Below are 17043 nucleotides of genomic sequence, written 5' to 3'. Positions count from 1 at the left end.
GGGGGGACTATTTGGCACTGGACAACCAACAGGTGTGCTCTAGGGAGAAATATAATAAAATTAAAAACTGAAAATAAAAAAAAATAAAAGCTGGGCAGTGATGGCGCTCGCCTTTAATCTCAGCACTTGAGAGGCAGAGGCAAGCAGATCTCTGTGAGTTTGAGGCCAACCTGGTCTACATACCTAATTTTGGAACAGCCAGGGATATACAGTGAAACCCTGTCTTGAAAAAAAAAAAGAAAAGAAAAAGAAAAAGAAAAAAATAGTTCATTAAAAGTTATCCTTTTGATAGCTTGTTTATTCTCATTTTAAGTAGATGCTTTTCAGCCATGCTGGCGTTCTTACTGATTTACACACACACACACACACACACACACACACACACACACACACACACACCACACATATGCATGTACACACATATATAAACACACATACACATATGCACACACACATACATATATGTTTGTTTGGTACTAGTCTTTTCTCTTTATTGAAAGAATTTTACACACAACTCTCTCCAAATGCAATCTGTTACTTTCCCTAAATCAGAAGAAGCAAGTCTTTTCGGAGCTCTAATGCAAACTGATGCCGAAAGCACATGTACAGAGCTGTCCCCTCCAAGGGAGAAGACAATGGGCTGGAAAAAGTTGGTGACTGGGAAGCAGCATTCTTTGGCATCACTCCATAAAATGCTAAGTGCATGAGTATTTCCCATGCCTAGGCTTACCAGGACATGGAGGGGGTGGAAATCCTGTGGTTAGGTATTCAAAGGAAAGGGTTAGTCAAAGATAGAGATGCTAGAGAAAACAAAAAAGTGAGTCAGGAGATGGAATTTATTCAGTAGAAACAGCTGTGATATGTGGAATTTAATTTCAAAGCCTTGCTCCCTTTAGAGACAAAATCATCTGAAAGGACCAGTATGGGCTCAGCATGCACATATGCTAATTTAGTAAGGCCACAAAAGAGGGCATATAAATCAGAGGCTGTAACAACTCCACAGGGAAATAAAGGACAATACAAGACAATTGGCCAAGTAAGAGCATGGTTAATCTGAATATCAACAACTATCTTCATGTATCTGGGTTACAAAGGATGGCCAGATTCACAGAAGAAAACTCTTTTAATCTTATAGATATATTACCATAGCCTTTAAAATGTCTAAAATACAAATGAATCAATCTTTTTCTAAATATTTATATCTCCCTTCTGCAGAGTGTATCATCTCTAGGTACTGAGTGTGCATGCCATCACACAGATCTGATTCAATCCTGCAGATGATGAATCAAAGAAAAGACCATTTCCCAGAGAATATCAAGTGTGTAAACTGTAAAGTTGTACATCAAAAATGAACATGGTCCCTTTCTCACAATAAGCATAAAACTCCAATAATGAGCTGGAAAAGGCTGTTGTGCAACAAACAGATACTGTTACAAAACTGTTGTACACAGTAAAAACTGGTATAACTTTTATATGTATCATTTTAAAATGTCTCAAAATATAATTGCTAATAGTTTCTACTCTGTGATGCATGACACTCCCAGGAATCCAGTTTTAAGGAAATAAATAGCTATACATGTGTTGACTAGTTTTATGTCATCTGAGAGGAGGGAATCTGAATTGAGAAAATTGAGATCAGTTGTAGGTAAGCCTTTAGCACATCTTTCTTTTCTTTTCTTTCTTTTCTTTTCTTTTCCTTTCCTTTCCTTCTTTTCTTTTCTTTTCTTTATTTGTCTCTCATATATTACACCTGACTGCAGTTTGCCCTCCACCCACTACTCCCATTCCCCCCAAAATACACCTTTCCTGTCCCCCAGATCCACTCCTCATCCATTTCCCTTCAGAAAAGAACAGGCATCTCAGGGACATCAACTGAACACATCATAACAAGTTACAATAGGCACAAACTCTCATATCAAGACTGGATGAGTCAACCAAGTAGGAGGAAAAGGGTCAGAGACACCCCACTCCCACTGTTAGGAGTCCCACAAGAATACCAGATCAACAACCATCACATATATGCAGAGGACCTAGCTCAGACTGGGTACAGGCTCTGTCACTTCAGACTCTGTGAGACTCTATGAGGCCTACTTAGTTGATTCTGTGGGCTGTGTTCTTGTAGCACATTTTCTTCATTAGTGATCGATGTAAAAGGAGCCAGCTCATTGTGGGTGGTGTCACCCCTGGGCTGGCTGGTGGTCATGTTTGCTTTAACAGACTGAGCAAGCCATGGAGAGAAAGCCAGGAAGCAGCACTTCACTGAGGCTGCGCGGCATCAGCTCCGACCTCCAGGCTCCAGCCCTACTTGAGTTCCTGCTCTGACTTTCTTCTGTGATTGATGGTTACCTGGTTTATTTATAAACCCGTTCCTCCCCAAGCTGCTTTTGGTCATGGTGTTTCATCACAGCACTAGAAACCCTAAGACAGCACTATTATTTGTAACTATGAGAAAGTAAAAAGGGTATGTCTAAAAAACTGAAAAAGGTTACATTACAGAACATTACTTAACTGAAAATATTGCAAGCATATTAAAATAAATTCTTTCATGAACCCGAAATGGGGGAGGAATTGTAATGGCATCCTATGACAGTCACTAGATTTAAAAAAATCCACTTTTGAAAGAATTTAATGAGAAAGTGTTTATGATACATGTAGAGCAGAAAGGTCAAGATGCCAGAACTATGTTCTCATATGAATCCAAATAGATTTGAAGAACCTTCCCTGAGAGTGATGTTATCACTAGCAGAACAGGGAGTCCCAGCTCATGCCCTCATAGAAACACTGATTTAAGCGACATATTGTCTTAGTTAGGGTTTCTATGCTGCAAAGAGACACCATGACCAACGCAACCTGGGTTTACTCAGCTTATGCTTCCACATCATTAAAGGAGGTCAGGACAGGAAGCTGGAGGCAGGAGCTCATGCAGAAGCCATGGAAGGGTGCTGTTTACTGGCTTGCTCCCATGGCTTACTCAGCCTGCTTTCTTATAGAACCCAGGACCACCAGCCTGGAGTTGGTACCACCTATAATGGGGCTGGGCCTTCCCCCTACAAATCACTATTTAAGAGATGCCCTATAGGCTTGCCTACAGCCCCATTTTACAGAGGCATTTTCTCAGTTGAGGTTCCCTTCTCTCTGGTGACTCTAGTTTGTGTGAAGGTGACATAAAACTAGCCAGGACACATGTGGACACAAGCACCTCTTATCAGAATGCTGGAATTTAACTACAAGCATGTAATACTCTCAAGAAAGCAGAGAACTGAGAAATCCACACTGTGACAGGGAAGAAGAATGTGGACTTTGCCTACACCAGCCCCTCCCTCAAGCAGATGCAGAAGGGATTATTCTGGCTCAGGAAGTCTCTCTCTCTCTCTCTCTCCTCTCTCTCTCTCTCTCTCTCTGGAGAAACCGAAGTGTAGGGCATACATTCCTGTTCTAGCTTTTTAGAAAACTAATCAAGTAATGAGTGCCTCTTGGCTCCCTATCAGCAGGATGGAACTGGCATGCTTTGGCTGCTTGGGGACTGCTCAGAACAAAGAAAGTGGTGGGTGGCTTGCTGTCGCCAGCACAGCTCCATGCAATCAGGAGAAATCACTCAACCTCCAAGTTTCTCTCTCGCAAGAGGGAGGGAGGGAGGAGAGCATGGGGCCAGTATTCTCAATTTTCCAAGGACTATCTGGGGGACTCAACCTTCGCCTTGGCTCACTCACAGCCTTAGTGGGATTGACAGCTTGGGAAGCCTGGGGGCTGCAGAGAAAGAAGAAGAAGAAAGGTAAGAGCTTGGTGCAGAGAACACCCCTGTGCAGGGAGAACTTTACAGCTCAAATTTCCCTCTTGGGAGAAAAGCGAGGAAAAGAACATGCTTCCAGTGAGTGGTCCGGCTCTCCCGAGGACTGTCCGAGACAATGGTATCTGCCTGGTGAACCGGCATACACTGAATGCGCAGTGGCTGTCCAGAATAAGGAAAAGCGGGGTGGCTTGCAGCTGTGCAGCCAGCAAACCGGGAGTAATGAAGACAGATATCAGAGGGTGGAAGGACCGGGCAACAGGTTTCTGTGAAGGAAACTAGTACTGCCGGATAACTGAGAAACTGCACACACAGGGACAAAGAAATAACATGTTCTTAAAGAGACTCTCTATCCAGGCCTGGAGCGGTGAGTTTTCCGTGTCAAGCACTTCTTTAACTATCAGAGGTGGTTGTTTCCTCGGTTGGAAAGATTATCAATGGGACCTGGAAGAGATACAGTGAAACAAGGAACTTGGTTTAAGGAAGAAAAATAAATCTCTAGAAACCAACTGTAAGGAAAGAAAGTATGCAGTATACGAATTGCATAAAATAAAATGTAAAATAATCACCATAAAGAGGTTCAATATGCTCATGAAATTGATGAATAATAAAATGATTTTGGAACAAAGAAACAGAAATATCTAAAAGAATAGAAAAGGAAATTTTAAGCCGAAGAATACAATACCTAAAATGAAGTATTTAGCTGAGGGGTTCAACAATGGACTTGCTCAGGCAGGGAAAAAAACAAAAAACAACATTTGAATTGTTCAACGCAGGGGGATTGAAAAGAGAAGAACAGTGAAAATCATTAGGAAAGCTTAAGTGATGATGGGGACACCAATATATGCATTATGGAAGAGTAAGAAGGAAAAGAAGAAAAATGGAACAGGGAGACGCTTCAAAGAAATGAAGATAGACACTTCTCAAATATGGGGAAGGAAATGGACAGATATAGTGATGGATGCAGAGAAATCACACCACGGCTCAACCATGTTATGGAAAGTTAAAGAAAATATGGTAGAGAAAAATGACTTGTCATATACCACAGAATGTCCATAAGATGATCAGTAACTTCTCAGCAGAAACATTTCAGAGAGGCTGTGAGATTGTGTATGCTGAGAGCATAAAACAAACAAACAAACAAACAAACAAAAAACCGCCATAGAAGAACTGTATTTGGCAAAAGCATCCTTAAAAAACAAAGGGTATTTTTATAACACCTGTGGTACTATTTCAGCAAGAATCAACAAATTATGCTATTCAATCAAAAGAAAGGGAAATGACTAAGTGGACCTAACAAACAAAACAAACAGAAAGGATCGAGTAAATGCCATCGGCAAGCACCTTCCTTTGGATTTAGAAGCAGGCAGCCTTAAGGTGAAATCATGGACAAGATAATCCATGTAAACAGTAGCCAGAAAAGAAGTGGCTCCACTTAGAGCAGACAAAATCAACTTCAAATAAAAACTGCCAAATGAGACATAATGTGGAACCATAATGTACTGATAATAAAGTCAATCACTAGGAAAATAAATCGTTATCTCCCTCTCTCTCCCAAACTTATGGATCAAATATTGACAGAAGTGAAGGGAAAAAAGCAAACAATAGATGTCCATGTTCCACTTCAGTAAGAGAGAGAAGGGCAGGTAGAAAACCAAGAAGGTCATGGAGGACTAATAACACGCTATAGGTGAAATATTTAGACATGTCCAGAACATCAGACACAACATTCTTCTTATGTGCACATGTTCTCTCTACCATAGATCACACGTTATGTTAACAATCGTCACAGACTTAAGACAACCAAAATAATTTCACTCTCATTTTACCACTATAATGCTATAAAAATAGCAGAGGAAAATATGTAGAAAGTGGACATTCTCTTCCATACTATCTGAAACAATGTGCTGAAGAAATTAAAAGAAAAAATGAAATTATCTTGAGACAAATGAAAATAGACACAACTTATGAAATCAAAAGTTAGGAGATGCATTAAAAGTAGCTTCAGTAAGAGTTTGTGGCAATGAACATCTACAACACAAAGGAAGGCAACATTAAATGTCTTAGTTTTATGCCTAAACAATCAAAGGGAGGAATGAACTAAAGTTCGAGAAGATACGGAGTAGGAAAAAAATGGGAAGAAATAGTGGACTCTAAGAAGTATCTTTCCCCAAACAAAATTGGTCAATATTTAGTTAAAATAATAAAGAAAGCACTCAAATAAATAAAATCAGAGGTGAATAACTATACTTGACGATGCTGAAATGAAGAAGTTTCTAAGAAAGTATTATGATCAATTATGTAGCAACATATTGGACAATCTAAAAGAATTGAACAAATCACTAGAAACATACAATCATCAAGGTTTAATCATGGAAAAACAGAACAGAATAAGGTGCCTGTAACTAATAAGAAGATAAATTTGATAATGTAAAGAAAAAAAAATAACAAAGACGGGCCTGGTACCAGAGGGCCCCAGCAGTAGTGAATTAATTCCACCAAGCATTTAAGAATTAATGCCAATACTTTATAGACATTTCCAAAGCATGGAAGAGGGAACATATCCAAACTTATGTTAGGGGCCAGCATCAGTGTGATACCAAATATATGCATACAAAAGAAAATTACCAGCCAATACTCTTGATGAACATAGATGCAAAATCCTACCCATAACCATAGCAGGCTGAATTCAGTGGTACATTAAAACAATCAAAGATCCAAACTAGAAGTATTTATCAGTAAGGATAGAGCATAATTTAGCATAAGAAAATCAACCAAAGCACAAAAAACCTCATACAGAGATTCACATTTATATTTATATGCCTTAACAAATCCTTGAAATATACTTAACAAAATTCAATACACTTTATCAATATCATGATGAAATTATTTAAAAACTAGGCACACTTTGATATGCTTATGTATGTAAAAAAAATCTATAATCCACCAAAAACTCGTTAGAACTGATAAATCAGCAATGTTGCATAATATAAACTAACACATAAAATCAGTTCCATATCTATACACTAACAGGAATCAACTTAAAGAGGAACTGATAATCCCATTTAGAAAAGTGTCAATAAACATAAAAACATTAGGAATAAGCAACCATAACAGAAGATTCATAAAGTGGAAACTGTAAATTACTGCTGTATGAAATGACAAAGAAGAGAAAAGATAGAAAGATTGGTCATGCTCAGAGTTAGAAGATTTAATGTTGTTAAAATAATATCTGTATTATTCAAAGGAACCCATAGATTCAGTGGAATCAATATCTTATTGACATATTTTACAGAAATTAAAAATAAATTCTAGCCGGGCGTTGGTGGCGCACGCCTTTAATCCCAGCACTCGGGAGGCAGAGGCAGGCGGATCTTTGTGAGTTCGAGGCCAGCCTGGGCTACCAAGTGAGTTCCAGGAAAGGCGCAAAGCTACACAGAGAAACCCTGTCTCGAAAAACCAAAAAAAAAAAAAAAAAAAAAAAATTCTATATTGACAGAGAACCTCAAGCATCCAAGACAATCTAGAGAAAGAATGAACGAGGGAGGAATCATGGTATTGAACTGAAAACCTCTCACAGAGCTCCAGCACAGCATGGTCTGAAGGAAGAGCATTGTGCAGAAGGGTGAGCCTGGGGAAGTCCCATGGATACAGGACCAAATCTTTCACAGGGGCCAGTGATACACCAGGGGGACCAGAACAATGCTGAGAAAGCTGTCCATCCATTTACATCTTAGAGTAAATGAAAACATTAACAAGAGGGATTAAATACTAAATTTAAGACTCCAAGCCACAAAAGTCTCAGGAAAACAAACAAACGGGAAAATCTTGGTGAAGATTTTTAGATAGGCCACCACAAGCTCAAACAGTAGGACTACATTATACTGAACAACTAAACGTTGAATAATGGTAACCTTGGGAAATGGGCGAACTACCTGGTACTTAATACTCTAAATAACAAGAGACATCTATGACTCACTTGCAAAACAAACAAAAACAAAAATGAATAGAACAAGCAAAATACTATTTGAAGAACAAAGTTCTTGAATAGAATTTCTCTAAAGATATACAAATAATCAGGTATTTAAAAGGTACTCAACGGTACCATTATAAATGTTTTATAAATATAAAATTAAGAAATATATACATGCATACATATTTATATATTCATACATATATATAATCTTCCTATTCATTTCTTCGCATACTCCCTAAAACCTTTGGACTTGCCATGTTGCCAGGAATGTCTTTTGTGTGTTAACATTTAAGAGGGTGCCAGAAGATGGCCCAGCAGTAAGAACTTGTACTGCTCTTCTAGAGGACAAAAGTTCAGTTCCCAACACCCACATCAGGTGGTTCACAACTATCTGTAACTAGCTCTGGGGCATTTGACACCCTCTTCTGGACTCCATGGGCAACTGCACACAAATGCACACACAAACACATATATGCACATCATTAAAAATATAAATGTTTAAAATTATTTTTAAAATTTCATAGGGTAAATACCAACTTATTCATTTCTTTTCATGTCCCTCTCTCTACAACTATCATATAACCCTGATATTAGTGTCTTTCTTCTTCTCAGTCCTAATTCATCTCTGCCTCTTCATAATATAGTGTGTGTTAAACTCTGCTGGCCTTTAATAAGTGAACAGCTTCCAGTTAAGCATATAGTTATCACTTAACCTTCTTGTCTCCGTCCACACAAAGTTAGGAGCTAGAAGCTCTAGAGACTACCCTTCGTGGAGATAGGAAGCATTAAACTGAACCATAAAGAGATCTGTAGGTCTAGAACTGGAAGAAAGGAATCTGACAGGAAATATACCCAGAAAACTTGGAACACATCTGAACTCTCAAGTGAAAAAGATTCAGGACATAAAAACGTGTGTGTATGTACAGGTGTGAGTGAAAGTAAGGTAGTTAAATAATACACTAATGGATAATCATAAATATCTATGGAATTAGGCCTTGTCACTGGTCTGTATTAAGGTCTAGCTTGTTATATTGCCTATGGAACAGTTAGAACAGAGCCTATCCATTTTCCTGATCATGTGTATATCTGTATCCATAAAACTTTAGTTTTTATCAACACACACACACACACACACACACACACACACACACACACACAGAGAGAGAGAGAGAGAGAGAGAGAGAGAGAGAGAGAGAGAGAGAGAGAGAGAGAGAGAGAGAGAGAGACAGGGGCAGGCACAGAGAGAGAGAGAGAGAGATTCTAAGCATCAATTTAACAGTCCTATGGGTGTTTGATATGGCTTTTTTACTTTAGCATAAAAGGATACATGTTTAGTCAGTGTTTCATATAGCTCAGTTGGGCATGATCAGGCAATCCCTTGTTCTAAGTGGCTGACAAGCTTTAAGAGACTCCATACTAAATGTAACAGGAACTTGCATGCTAAGCCTAGTTCAAGTGACTTCATATTAGACAGTAGAAGTTTGTTGCCTGTATTTGGAATGAAAATACTAAGGAGGAATGACTGCATCTTGTTTGTGTGATTAAAAACCACTACTTGACCAGCACAAACCACAAGACACAGACTGAGAACTTGTTCATGCAAAGAAAATAGTTACCACCTATGAATTTACTGAAGTAGATCAGGAGCCCATGTGCATATCAAAATCCTATCAGAAAACGTAGTCTAGAGAGCCTGCCAAACACACTAAACCAATAACCCCGTTATCACCATCATCTACTGAGTGGACATATTATTCAGTGCATGCATTATAGGATATAAGAGATAAGCTCCTAATGCCTGTTCCAGGGACTTCAGCTCGGCAAGGTTCTATACCTGGGCTTGAATAAGCTCTGCTCTGAACCACCCCTAACAACTTCTGCAGGTACTGGACCAGTAATACATTACCACATGACTCCGCACCACGTGACTCTGAGTGTGCATCTGTTCTCTGCCTTTGCCTTTAGTAGTCTCTTTAATTCTCTTAAAGCCATTTCGATATATCTCTGTGTGATCTGGGAGTTAGTTGTAATTAAGACGAGAAGAAAAGAACTTCTGATTGCCAAGGGCCCTTATCAAGTCAAGTCAGGGTTATCTGGTGAGTTATAGGCAAAGTAATTGACACAGCTCATGGACTTCAATAAACCGCCATTGCAGGAAGATATGTCTACACCTATGATTTCGACACAGTGTCCTCCCAGCAGTAAACTGTGGTTTTGCCCACTGTACTTTACCTTTTGTAAGTAAAGAACTGTTCCCTTCAGGACAGCATAGAAGGTTTTCCATCCCCGCTTTCCTCTTGGAGCTAAGGAGGGGAAATGTAAAAGTTTAGTTGACAAAAATCAGCATTTTAGAAGAACAGTTGTAAAACTTCGACATGATGATTGTTTTTTTTTCAATATTCCTGGTTTGTTAGCTATCAACAGAATGAAAACTAAAAATTCCTTGAAAGCTACTTGTTCGAAAACACTTTCATGTATTGTTGTATTTCATCCTCACAGTAATCCTACCAAGCAGGCATTATGACTTTCCTCTTTCTAAAAGTGAGCAGAGAACGCGTCGTCTTGCTCATAGTCATACAACTGGAAGGAAGAGGTGCTGGAAACAGAGCTCTGGTAGCATAGCTCTACCTGCTGTCCTTCAGGAGAGATGACTCCCAGAAAGACAGAAACAAAAACAAAAAAACCTAAAATAAGTAGACTAGAGACACGTGATTATGAAAGGACTCCTCCCTTGGCATTTCTCTCTCGATGCTCCCACCAAAGCACAGCCCTGTGATCATGTCTATGCAGACTGTAGACCTCTGATGCTGATATTACCACAGTGCGATTGCCCTTTGTTTCCCCACCTAAATGTCTCTTTCCCTAGACTCAGAATGATTTGAGACCAGACAGTCTTAATCTTTAGATCACAGATCCTTGTATAGTATTACCAGATTTAGATACTATCTCAAAAAATTCCTAAAATCGATTCATTCATAAGTCTTTATATTCCTTTTATTATTCTAGAATACAAAGCAGATTTTTCTCTATTCACTTAACATATTCTATTAACTCAACAAATCACTCAAGCAAACAGATCAGACAAAAGTTTACTATTTATTCCAATAAAACTGAAATAGGTGACTAGAAAATGTTATCACCTGAATGTTGTTCTCCTGAACATGTTAGCTCAAACAGAGAGGGAGGTGCATTTACGCATATTCCTTTAGCATATATTTGGCTTTCTTTAACTTGGGCACCTGATTAATTTAGGAAATATTCATATACAATTCTCTTTCAGCTGAGTTCTCAGGACTCTTGGCTTGGGATCTAGGTAACTCTCCACCTATAGAGTCCAAGTGTTCCTGCCAGAAGCACACTGAGATAGCCACCTGGCAAGAAAGACCTCAAAACTTCCGCTCTGCAGGTTTCGAGGGGAAATAGAAAATGCCATCCTTCTGTTTCCACTAGGTGAAGTTTGAAGGTATGTGCTGAAAAAATTTGTTAAAAAAAAAGCACATTACTGCCGGGCATTGGTGGCACACGCCTTTAATCCCAGCACTCGGGAGGCAGAGCCAGGCGGATCTCTGTGAGTTCGAGGCCAGCCTGGGCTACCAAATGAGCTCCAGGAAAGGCGCAAAGCTACACAGAAACCCTGTCTCGAAAAACCAAAAAAAAAAAAAAAAAAGCACATTACAATTTCCTTTTTTTTTAAAAAAAAAAAAGAGACTAACATGAAGGAGAATTTAGTAGGTAAGCCATGGCACTTTAGCAGATGATAAATTCTGATCCTGCTCATACGGCACATAGGAGTGACCATGGACTGTGTCACCCGATGTGAAGTGGACTCTGAACTAGCATGGCACAGTCTAGAGTTCACACTATCTCAAAAATGACCCCTGCCTGAAAATTCACACAATCCCTGAGGACTTTAGCCCATACATTAAACTGTGTGGATAATTTGCATAACTTTGGGTAAGGAAAGCCCTGGCTAGACACTGGTGAGAAGCAGAGAAAAGCCTGTTTCCTATGAGATGTTCATATAGGTCCTCGTGTTGAAAAGCTTCCCCTGGGGCTCTAAGATTAGTGTATGAGATCTTGAGATAACTTCAATGCAAAGATCCACAGATCTATTTTTCTACCATAAAGTAGCACCGTGTCTAAGAAGCCAAGTAAAGGTTCTTTAGCATCACTATAGTGCATCTATCAGAAACAGATTCTGAGGAGTAGCTCATGTGAAAAATCAACCTGAACCCCGCCCCTGAGGACCAGTGCCAATCACCTTTATGGCATTTGCTACTTTTCTATTTTTTCACAGAAGTGGAAGACTTAATCTGGCCTTTGATGGTTATAATTATATCTCTTATAGTTATAATTGACGTGGTCTGGTCAATTATAATCGAGTTGTTTAAGACTTAAATAAAGCGATTTGCAATCCTCCTAACAAGCAAGTGTTCATCGGACTACAGCCAGTTTGTAGCAAGGCTTCTCACCACAATGCTAAGAGTCAGCAACTATTATCCCCTCCATTTTCTCAGGGGACTGTGGGTGTGAATAAGTGAACTGGGAAAAGGAGGACCACTGTGCACGGGAGTCGGCTGGGAGGTCCTCTGATTTCCACCCTCCACCAGCTCCACAGAGTTGCTATTGAGACTGCATGAAGTGAGGCTGCACTTGACCCCAGGAATGAAGAGCACTGCTCCTCAGAACGACAGCTGTGGGAAGCATGGAGACTGATTGCGAAGTTCATGTGCTATCGAGTACATACAGCTAGCTGGGCGAAGTCCTGTCAACTACAGTTATGTAAAATATACAATGGGAGCGATGAGGGGAAAGACCGTGAATCTACAGGAATGCCAACATTTGAGTGAAAGCAGGGTGTCAAATATAGAAATATTTGAATAAACATCCTGCTATCTAGGGTGAGAGAGTGTTTTACAAAACAACAAAAAGATACAATTTAATGCCAAGATCATGCTTACATAGCAGTTTTTGGCTCTCATACTTCCAAGTCCACCAAGGGTAGTTCATTTGAATTATTTCCTGTAAATATGGAGCCTTGCAAGGACTAATTCCAAGCATCTGCCTCCAACCTAAGTATCAGTAGCATTTATTAGTTTAGCTTAAAATATTACCGAAATAGACATTATTTTGCCATTTGCTACTGTCTATTCAGATATACCTCCATATCTGCTTTTTCCTTCATTCATTACATCTTTCTAGGGCATCTTCAAGTAGTCCTTGAAGTCTGGACTTAGTAATTCCTTTAGTAAGGGCATGTTAGCAGCTAACCTTTACTTTTGTTTATAAAAGTGATATTTTTCTTAAAATTATAGCCATATCTACTAGCAACCTCAAAATTATGTTTATGAGTTTCTTTTAGTTTAACTCTTTAGTACATCATTTTGAGAAACCCTTAGCCATTATGTCTTTAAATCTTATTGTGTCCCTTGGCTATTGCTAATACCTCAACCATCTAATCCCTAACACTTGTTCTGACTTCTCACTTCTACAAGCATTTTGTTGTTCTTTGAATTTTTGCTTTTGTTTCGGGTTGTCAATTCTGGGAATTAGAACACAGGGTCTTGGTGCCGGATAGGCCCCCACACTGCCACTGAGCTACATCCCCAGGCCCTCAAGGGCTTCTTTCACCTTCCATAATTTATTCCTGACCATGTGTGTGTCCAGCATGTACATATATGCCAATAGGCATACATGCATGGAGGTAACAGGTTGATAATGACTCTCTTCCTCTTTCTCTCCCTCACTCCCTTTTTGTGACAAGGCCTCTCACTGAAACCATGGCTCTTGGATTGGTTAGATTGTCTGGCCAGTGACCTCCAGGGGTCCACCTCCCTCTACCATCCCAGAGCTGGGGATATAGATACATGCCACCTTGCTTGACCTTCCTTCCTTCCTTCTAAGGGTTTCTCAGCTGCTCTGTCATATTCTCCATGTCATTGTCCTCTGTTGCTACCTGCCATGTGGTTCTAACTCCAGTATTCCAACCACTCCTCCTCCATCTCTAATCTAATACTGACTGGAGGCTTAGGTGAGGCTGGTGAGCTCATGTCTCGGGACCTGGACTCACTGTTATTCTGAACCTCTGAACCTCTGAACTGGATTTCCCTTTGATTGTTACAGAGCCATCCATTTTTATTTAAAGGGTGTTTAAAAATATTTGCTCTATCACTTTCAGAAGTTTTATAACGGCAAAGTTCACAATCTGTAGGTCAACATATAGTGAAAAATAGAGTTTCTAGTTCTTTCTTTTAAAAGACATGTGTCCATGAACTTTGTAACCTAGGAAGAATTTAGTTCGAGCAGAGTATAGGATGTATGAGGGTAAGGATAGAGAAAGAAAGTAGAATAAGGCAATCAGCCGGGAGGCATTTATAGCAGTACAGGCAGGAGAAAAGGGCCAGAGCACAGAGGTCCGAAGTATGTTCAAATAAACAGGGAGAAAGGGGAAGAGACTACCCAAGTCCTGCTATGGTTGCGAGGCTAGTCTTATATACATATCTGTTCTAACTGATCTACACCAACCTTTCAGGTAAATAATGATCTTTAACCCATACCAACATCTCTATAACTATAATTATTAGTGCTGTTCTGAAAAGTTAAGAAAGCTGTCTGGTTGGTTGTTCACTTGAAGATTCCAAAGCTATTTCAACGGGCAATCAACGGGCAATTCAGACCAATAAACATGTTATGGACATTGGAGGGAGGAGGAGCTGGGAAGGAGGTAGTGAGACTGGGGGAGGGGATTTACGAGCGATCTTTAGTCTCTCTGAAATCTGGGGCCTTCAAATGCATCCCTGATCAAAGCTACATTCTTAGAATAGAGGCATATCCTTGTGTCTGCTCCCTCCAACATTTCTAGAGAATAATAACATAAACATCAATAGTACCAACATTATGGTCATAGTAATAAGGGCAGCAGCTCATGTTTACTGTGAACATACTGTGTAGCAACCATTCACATATTCCACATGTATACGCTAAAACATGAACTCTATAAGGGAGCCTTGACTGCAGCCCACTTTGCTGGTGTTAAATCTGGGATTCACATAGAACTCAGAGCAGGTGTTTCCCCCCATCACTGGGCACTTTCACTCTGCTGTGTGCTCAGGCCAGGGCAGGTTAAACTGGATCTAGGGCAAAGTGTCTTGGATTGCTATGAGACAGAAGGGTAATTAGATTATTTACAAGCTGATTCAGCAAGAGTGGACTCTCAGGAAAAGCACTGCCTCAAATAATCGCAGAGACATTTATATAATGGGCTATATAATTGCATCAGTACATACCCCTGGACTATCGGTCCTGGCAGGGGCATTGTTTCTTGCCCTCTCTGTGAGTTAAAATAAAATTGAAAAAGACCAACAAGATTCTGTGATTATTCTTCTATAACTTTCATACACACATATACATATTTTTCTGCAAACTAAAGGCTAGCAGTGGCTCTAGAGAAGGTCCAGAGGGAAACTATCACTGGCTCTTCAGTATCACAAACCAATTGTTACATTCCACACTGGAGGACCTTAATGTGGAACTATAACATGCTGTGAATAACGTTCTGCCTTCAGTTTACCACGAGTCTCCATAGCAAAGGGAAATGTGTATCTGGGGCTGTGCACTTCTGTAGAGAAGGTACATCACATCTCTAAGCAATGCAAGAGCCTTTATAAAAAGGTGGAATGTGTATCTGGACTGTGCACGTCTGTAGAGAAGGTACACCACATCCCTAAGCAATGCAAAAGCCTCCATTAAAAGGTGAAATGTGTATCTGGACTGTGTACTTCTTTAGGGCAGGCACACTGCACCCCTAAGAAGTGCAAGGGTCTTCTTCATAACAAAGGGAAATGTGTATCTGGACTGTGCACTTCTGTAGAGAAGGCACACCACATCCCTAAACAGTGCAAAGACTACACAATCTTGTCCCATTTTCAACCATTCCTCACTGAGTTCCCTAATCATCTGCTTTTTCAACTTTAAATCAGAAAGGCACAGTAGGCAAAAATAAAATATTCACATTACCTATTTCCTCATTTAAAACACCAGCATTTCTCATCTGCTGTCTTGAAAACATGCTATTTGTCTGTGTAAAATGACAAACCTCTTTCTCCTTTGAGGGTAGAGGTCAGTAAGCCATACCAACATTAAAGAGGAAGAGTCTGTTCACATTGTCTGAAGGTTAACAATGTAGGCTCTTCCAGGTCAACCGGCAGCAGAAATATGGAGTTGGGACAGTTCCAATGCAAGACTCTTCCAATTTCATTAGGTTCATGGAGAAATCTTTAAAAATTACTTTATTTCCCCAGTGATCCTGTCTCAAATCTCAGCAAAATCCTCCAGGTACCTATCTGGCAGGTGACAGTTCAGGTGTGCAGAATTTGTTTTGTGCAATTGGTTTGCAAAGATTTAGATAAGCCATAGATGACAGATTCAGGAATCCATAAAGGAAGTTACAGGTAATCAATGCATACTTATCCCTAACAAAACATCCTCAAGCATAAGGACTACCATACTATTCCATCTTTATTAGCAGAGCAGAGCTCCGGTTCTCTCCAATTAGTGCTGGAAGCAACTGAGTCCAAGCTGAGGATAAGAGGAGCTACAAGGGAGATGAGTCACACAGTATTAAGCAAATGATAGTATTAGTCATTCCCAGGTTTACAACAGGGTGGTAAAAACACAATACTACTATTGTAACATCACATTTCTAAATTGATTTCCTTTGAAACATGAGGCAATTTACATATTAAAAAATCATTTGACCCTTATATTCTTTCTCTGTAAGGTAAGGATAGTCTTGCTGGCTCAGTTACTTGTATTTTATTAAAGGAAAAACTGTGACAGCCTAACCTATACCTATTGCTTTCTCAGAAAAAGATTTCCTTCTTTTATATGATATGAATATGCTTACATGATTGACAGAGAACAGAACATGAAGGGAGAGGACTAGAAGAATATCTTAGCCCAAAGCCCTGACAGCCTCACAAAGCCTTCTATTTTGAACTAGAGGAAGGTACTTGAAGTTGATTAGCACCCTGATGCCTACAATTTCTCTTATAATTCTCTATAATTTCTCTATAAATACTGCCCACTTAATATTTTTGCTTTTAAACTTGTAATCTGAAAATGTCACTAGTTTCGTATTTACAATGTTGTTCAGCTGTTCCAGGCATATGAATAAGTTTGGGACACATTCTACTCCTAAAAAAAATGTGTGTATATACTTTAGTTGCAGATTCTAAAGAAATAAATCTCAAATAGATCAGGAAATTTCCTGCTAGTGAGC

At 39.5% G+C, this 17043-nt stretch overlaps 1 protein-coding gene across 11 annotated transcripts in view; it reads right to left on the bottom strand.

Moving 5' to 3' along the window:
• Psd3 (pleckstrin and Sec7 domain containing 3) overlaps positions 1–17043 on the bottom strand; it is a 539468-nt gene that overhangs the window by 53870 nt on the left and 468555 nt on the right. For all 11 annotated transcript variants that reach the window (XM_076553255.1, XM_076553257.1, XM_076553256.1 and 8 more), the window contains one exon: positions 9996–10066. In XM_076553255.1, the coding sequence (XP_076409370.1) occupies positions 9996–10066 (71 nt within the window). The remainder of the gene's footprint in view (positions 1–9995; positions 10067–17043) is intronic.

Source organism: Peromyscus maniculatus, chromosome 17 (assembly GCF_049852395.1).
Source record: "Peromyscus maniculatus bairdii isolate BWxNUB_F1_BW_parent chromosome 17, HU_Pman_BW_mat_3.1, whole genome shotgun sequence".
NCBI lineage: Eukaryota > Metazoa > Chordata > Mammalia > Rodentia > Cricetidae > Peromyscus > Peromyscus maniculatus.
Note: the sequence above shows the minus strand (reverse complement) of the source record. Positions and strands in the feature narration are given on the sequence as shown.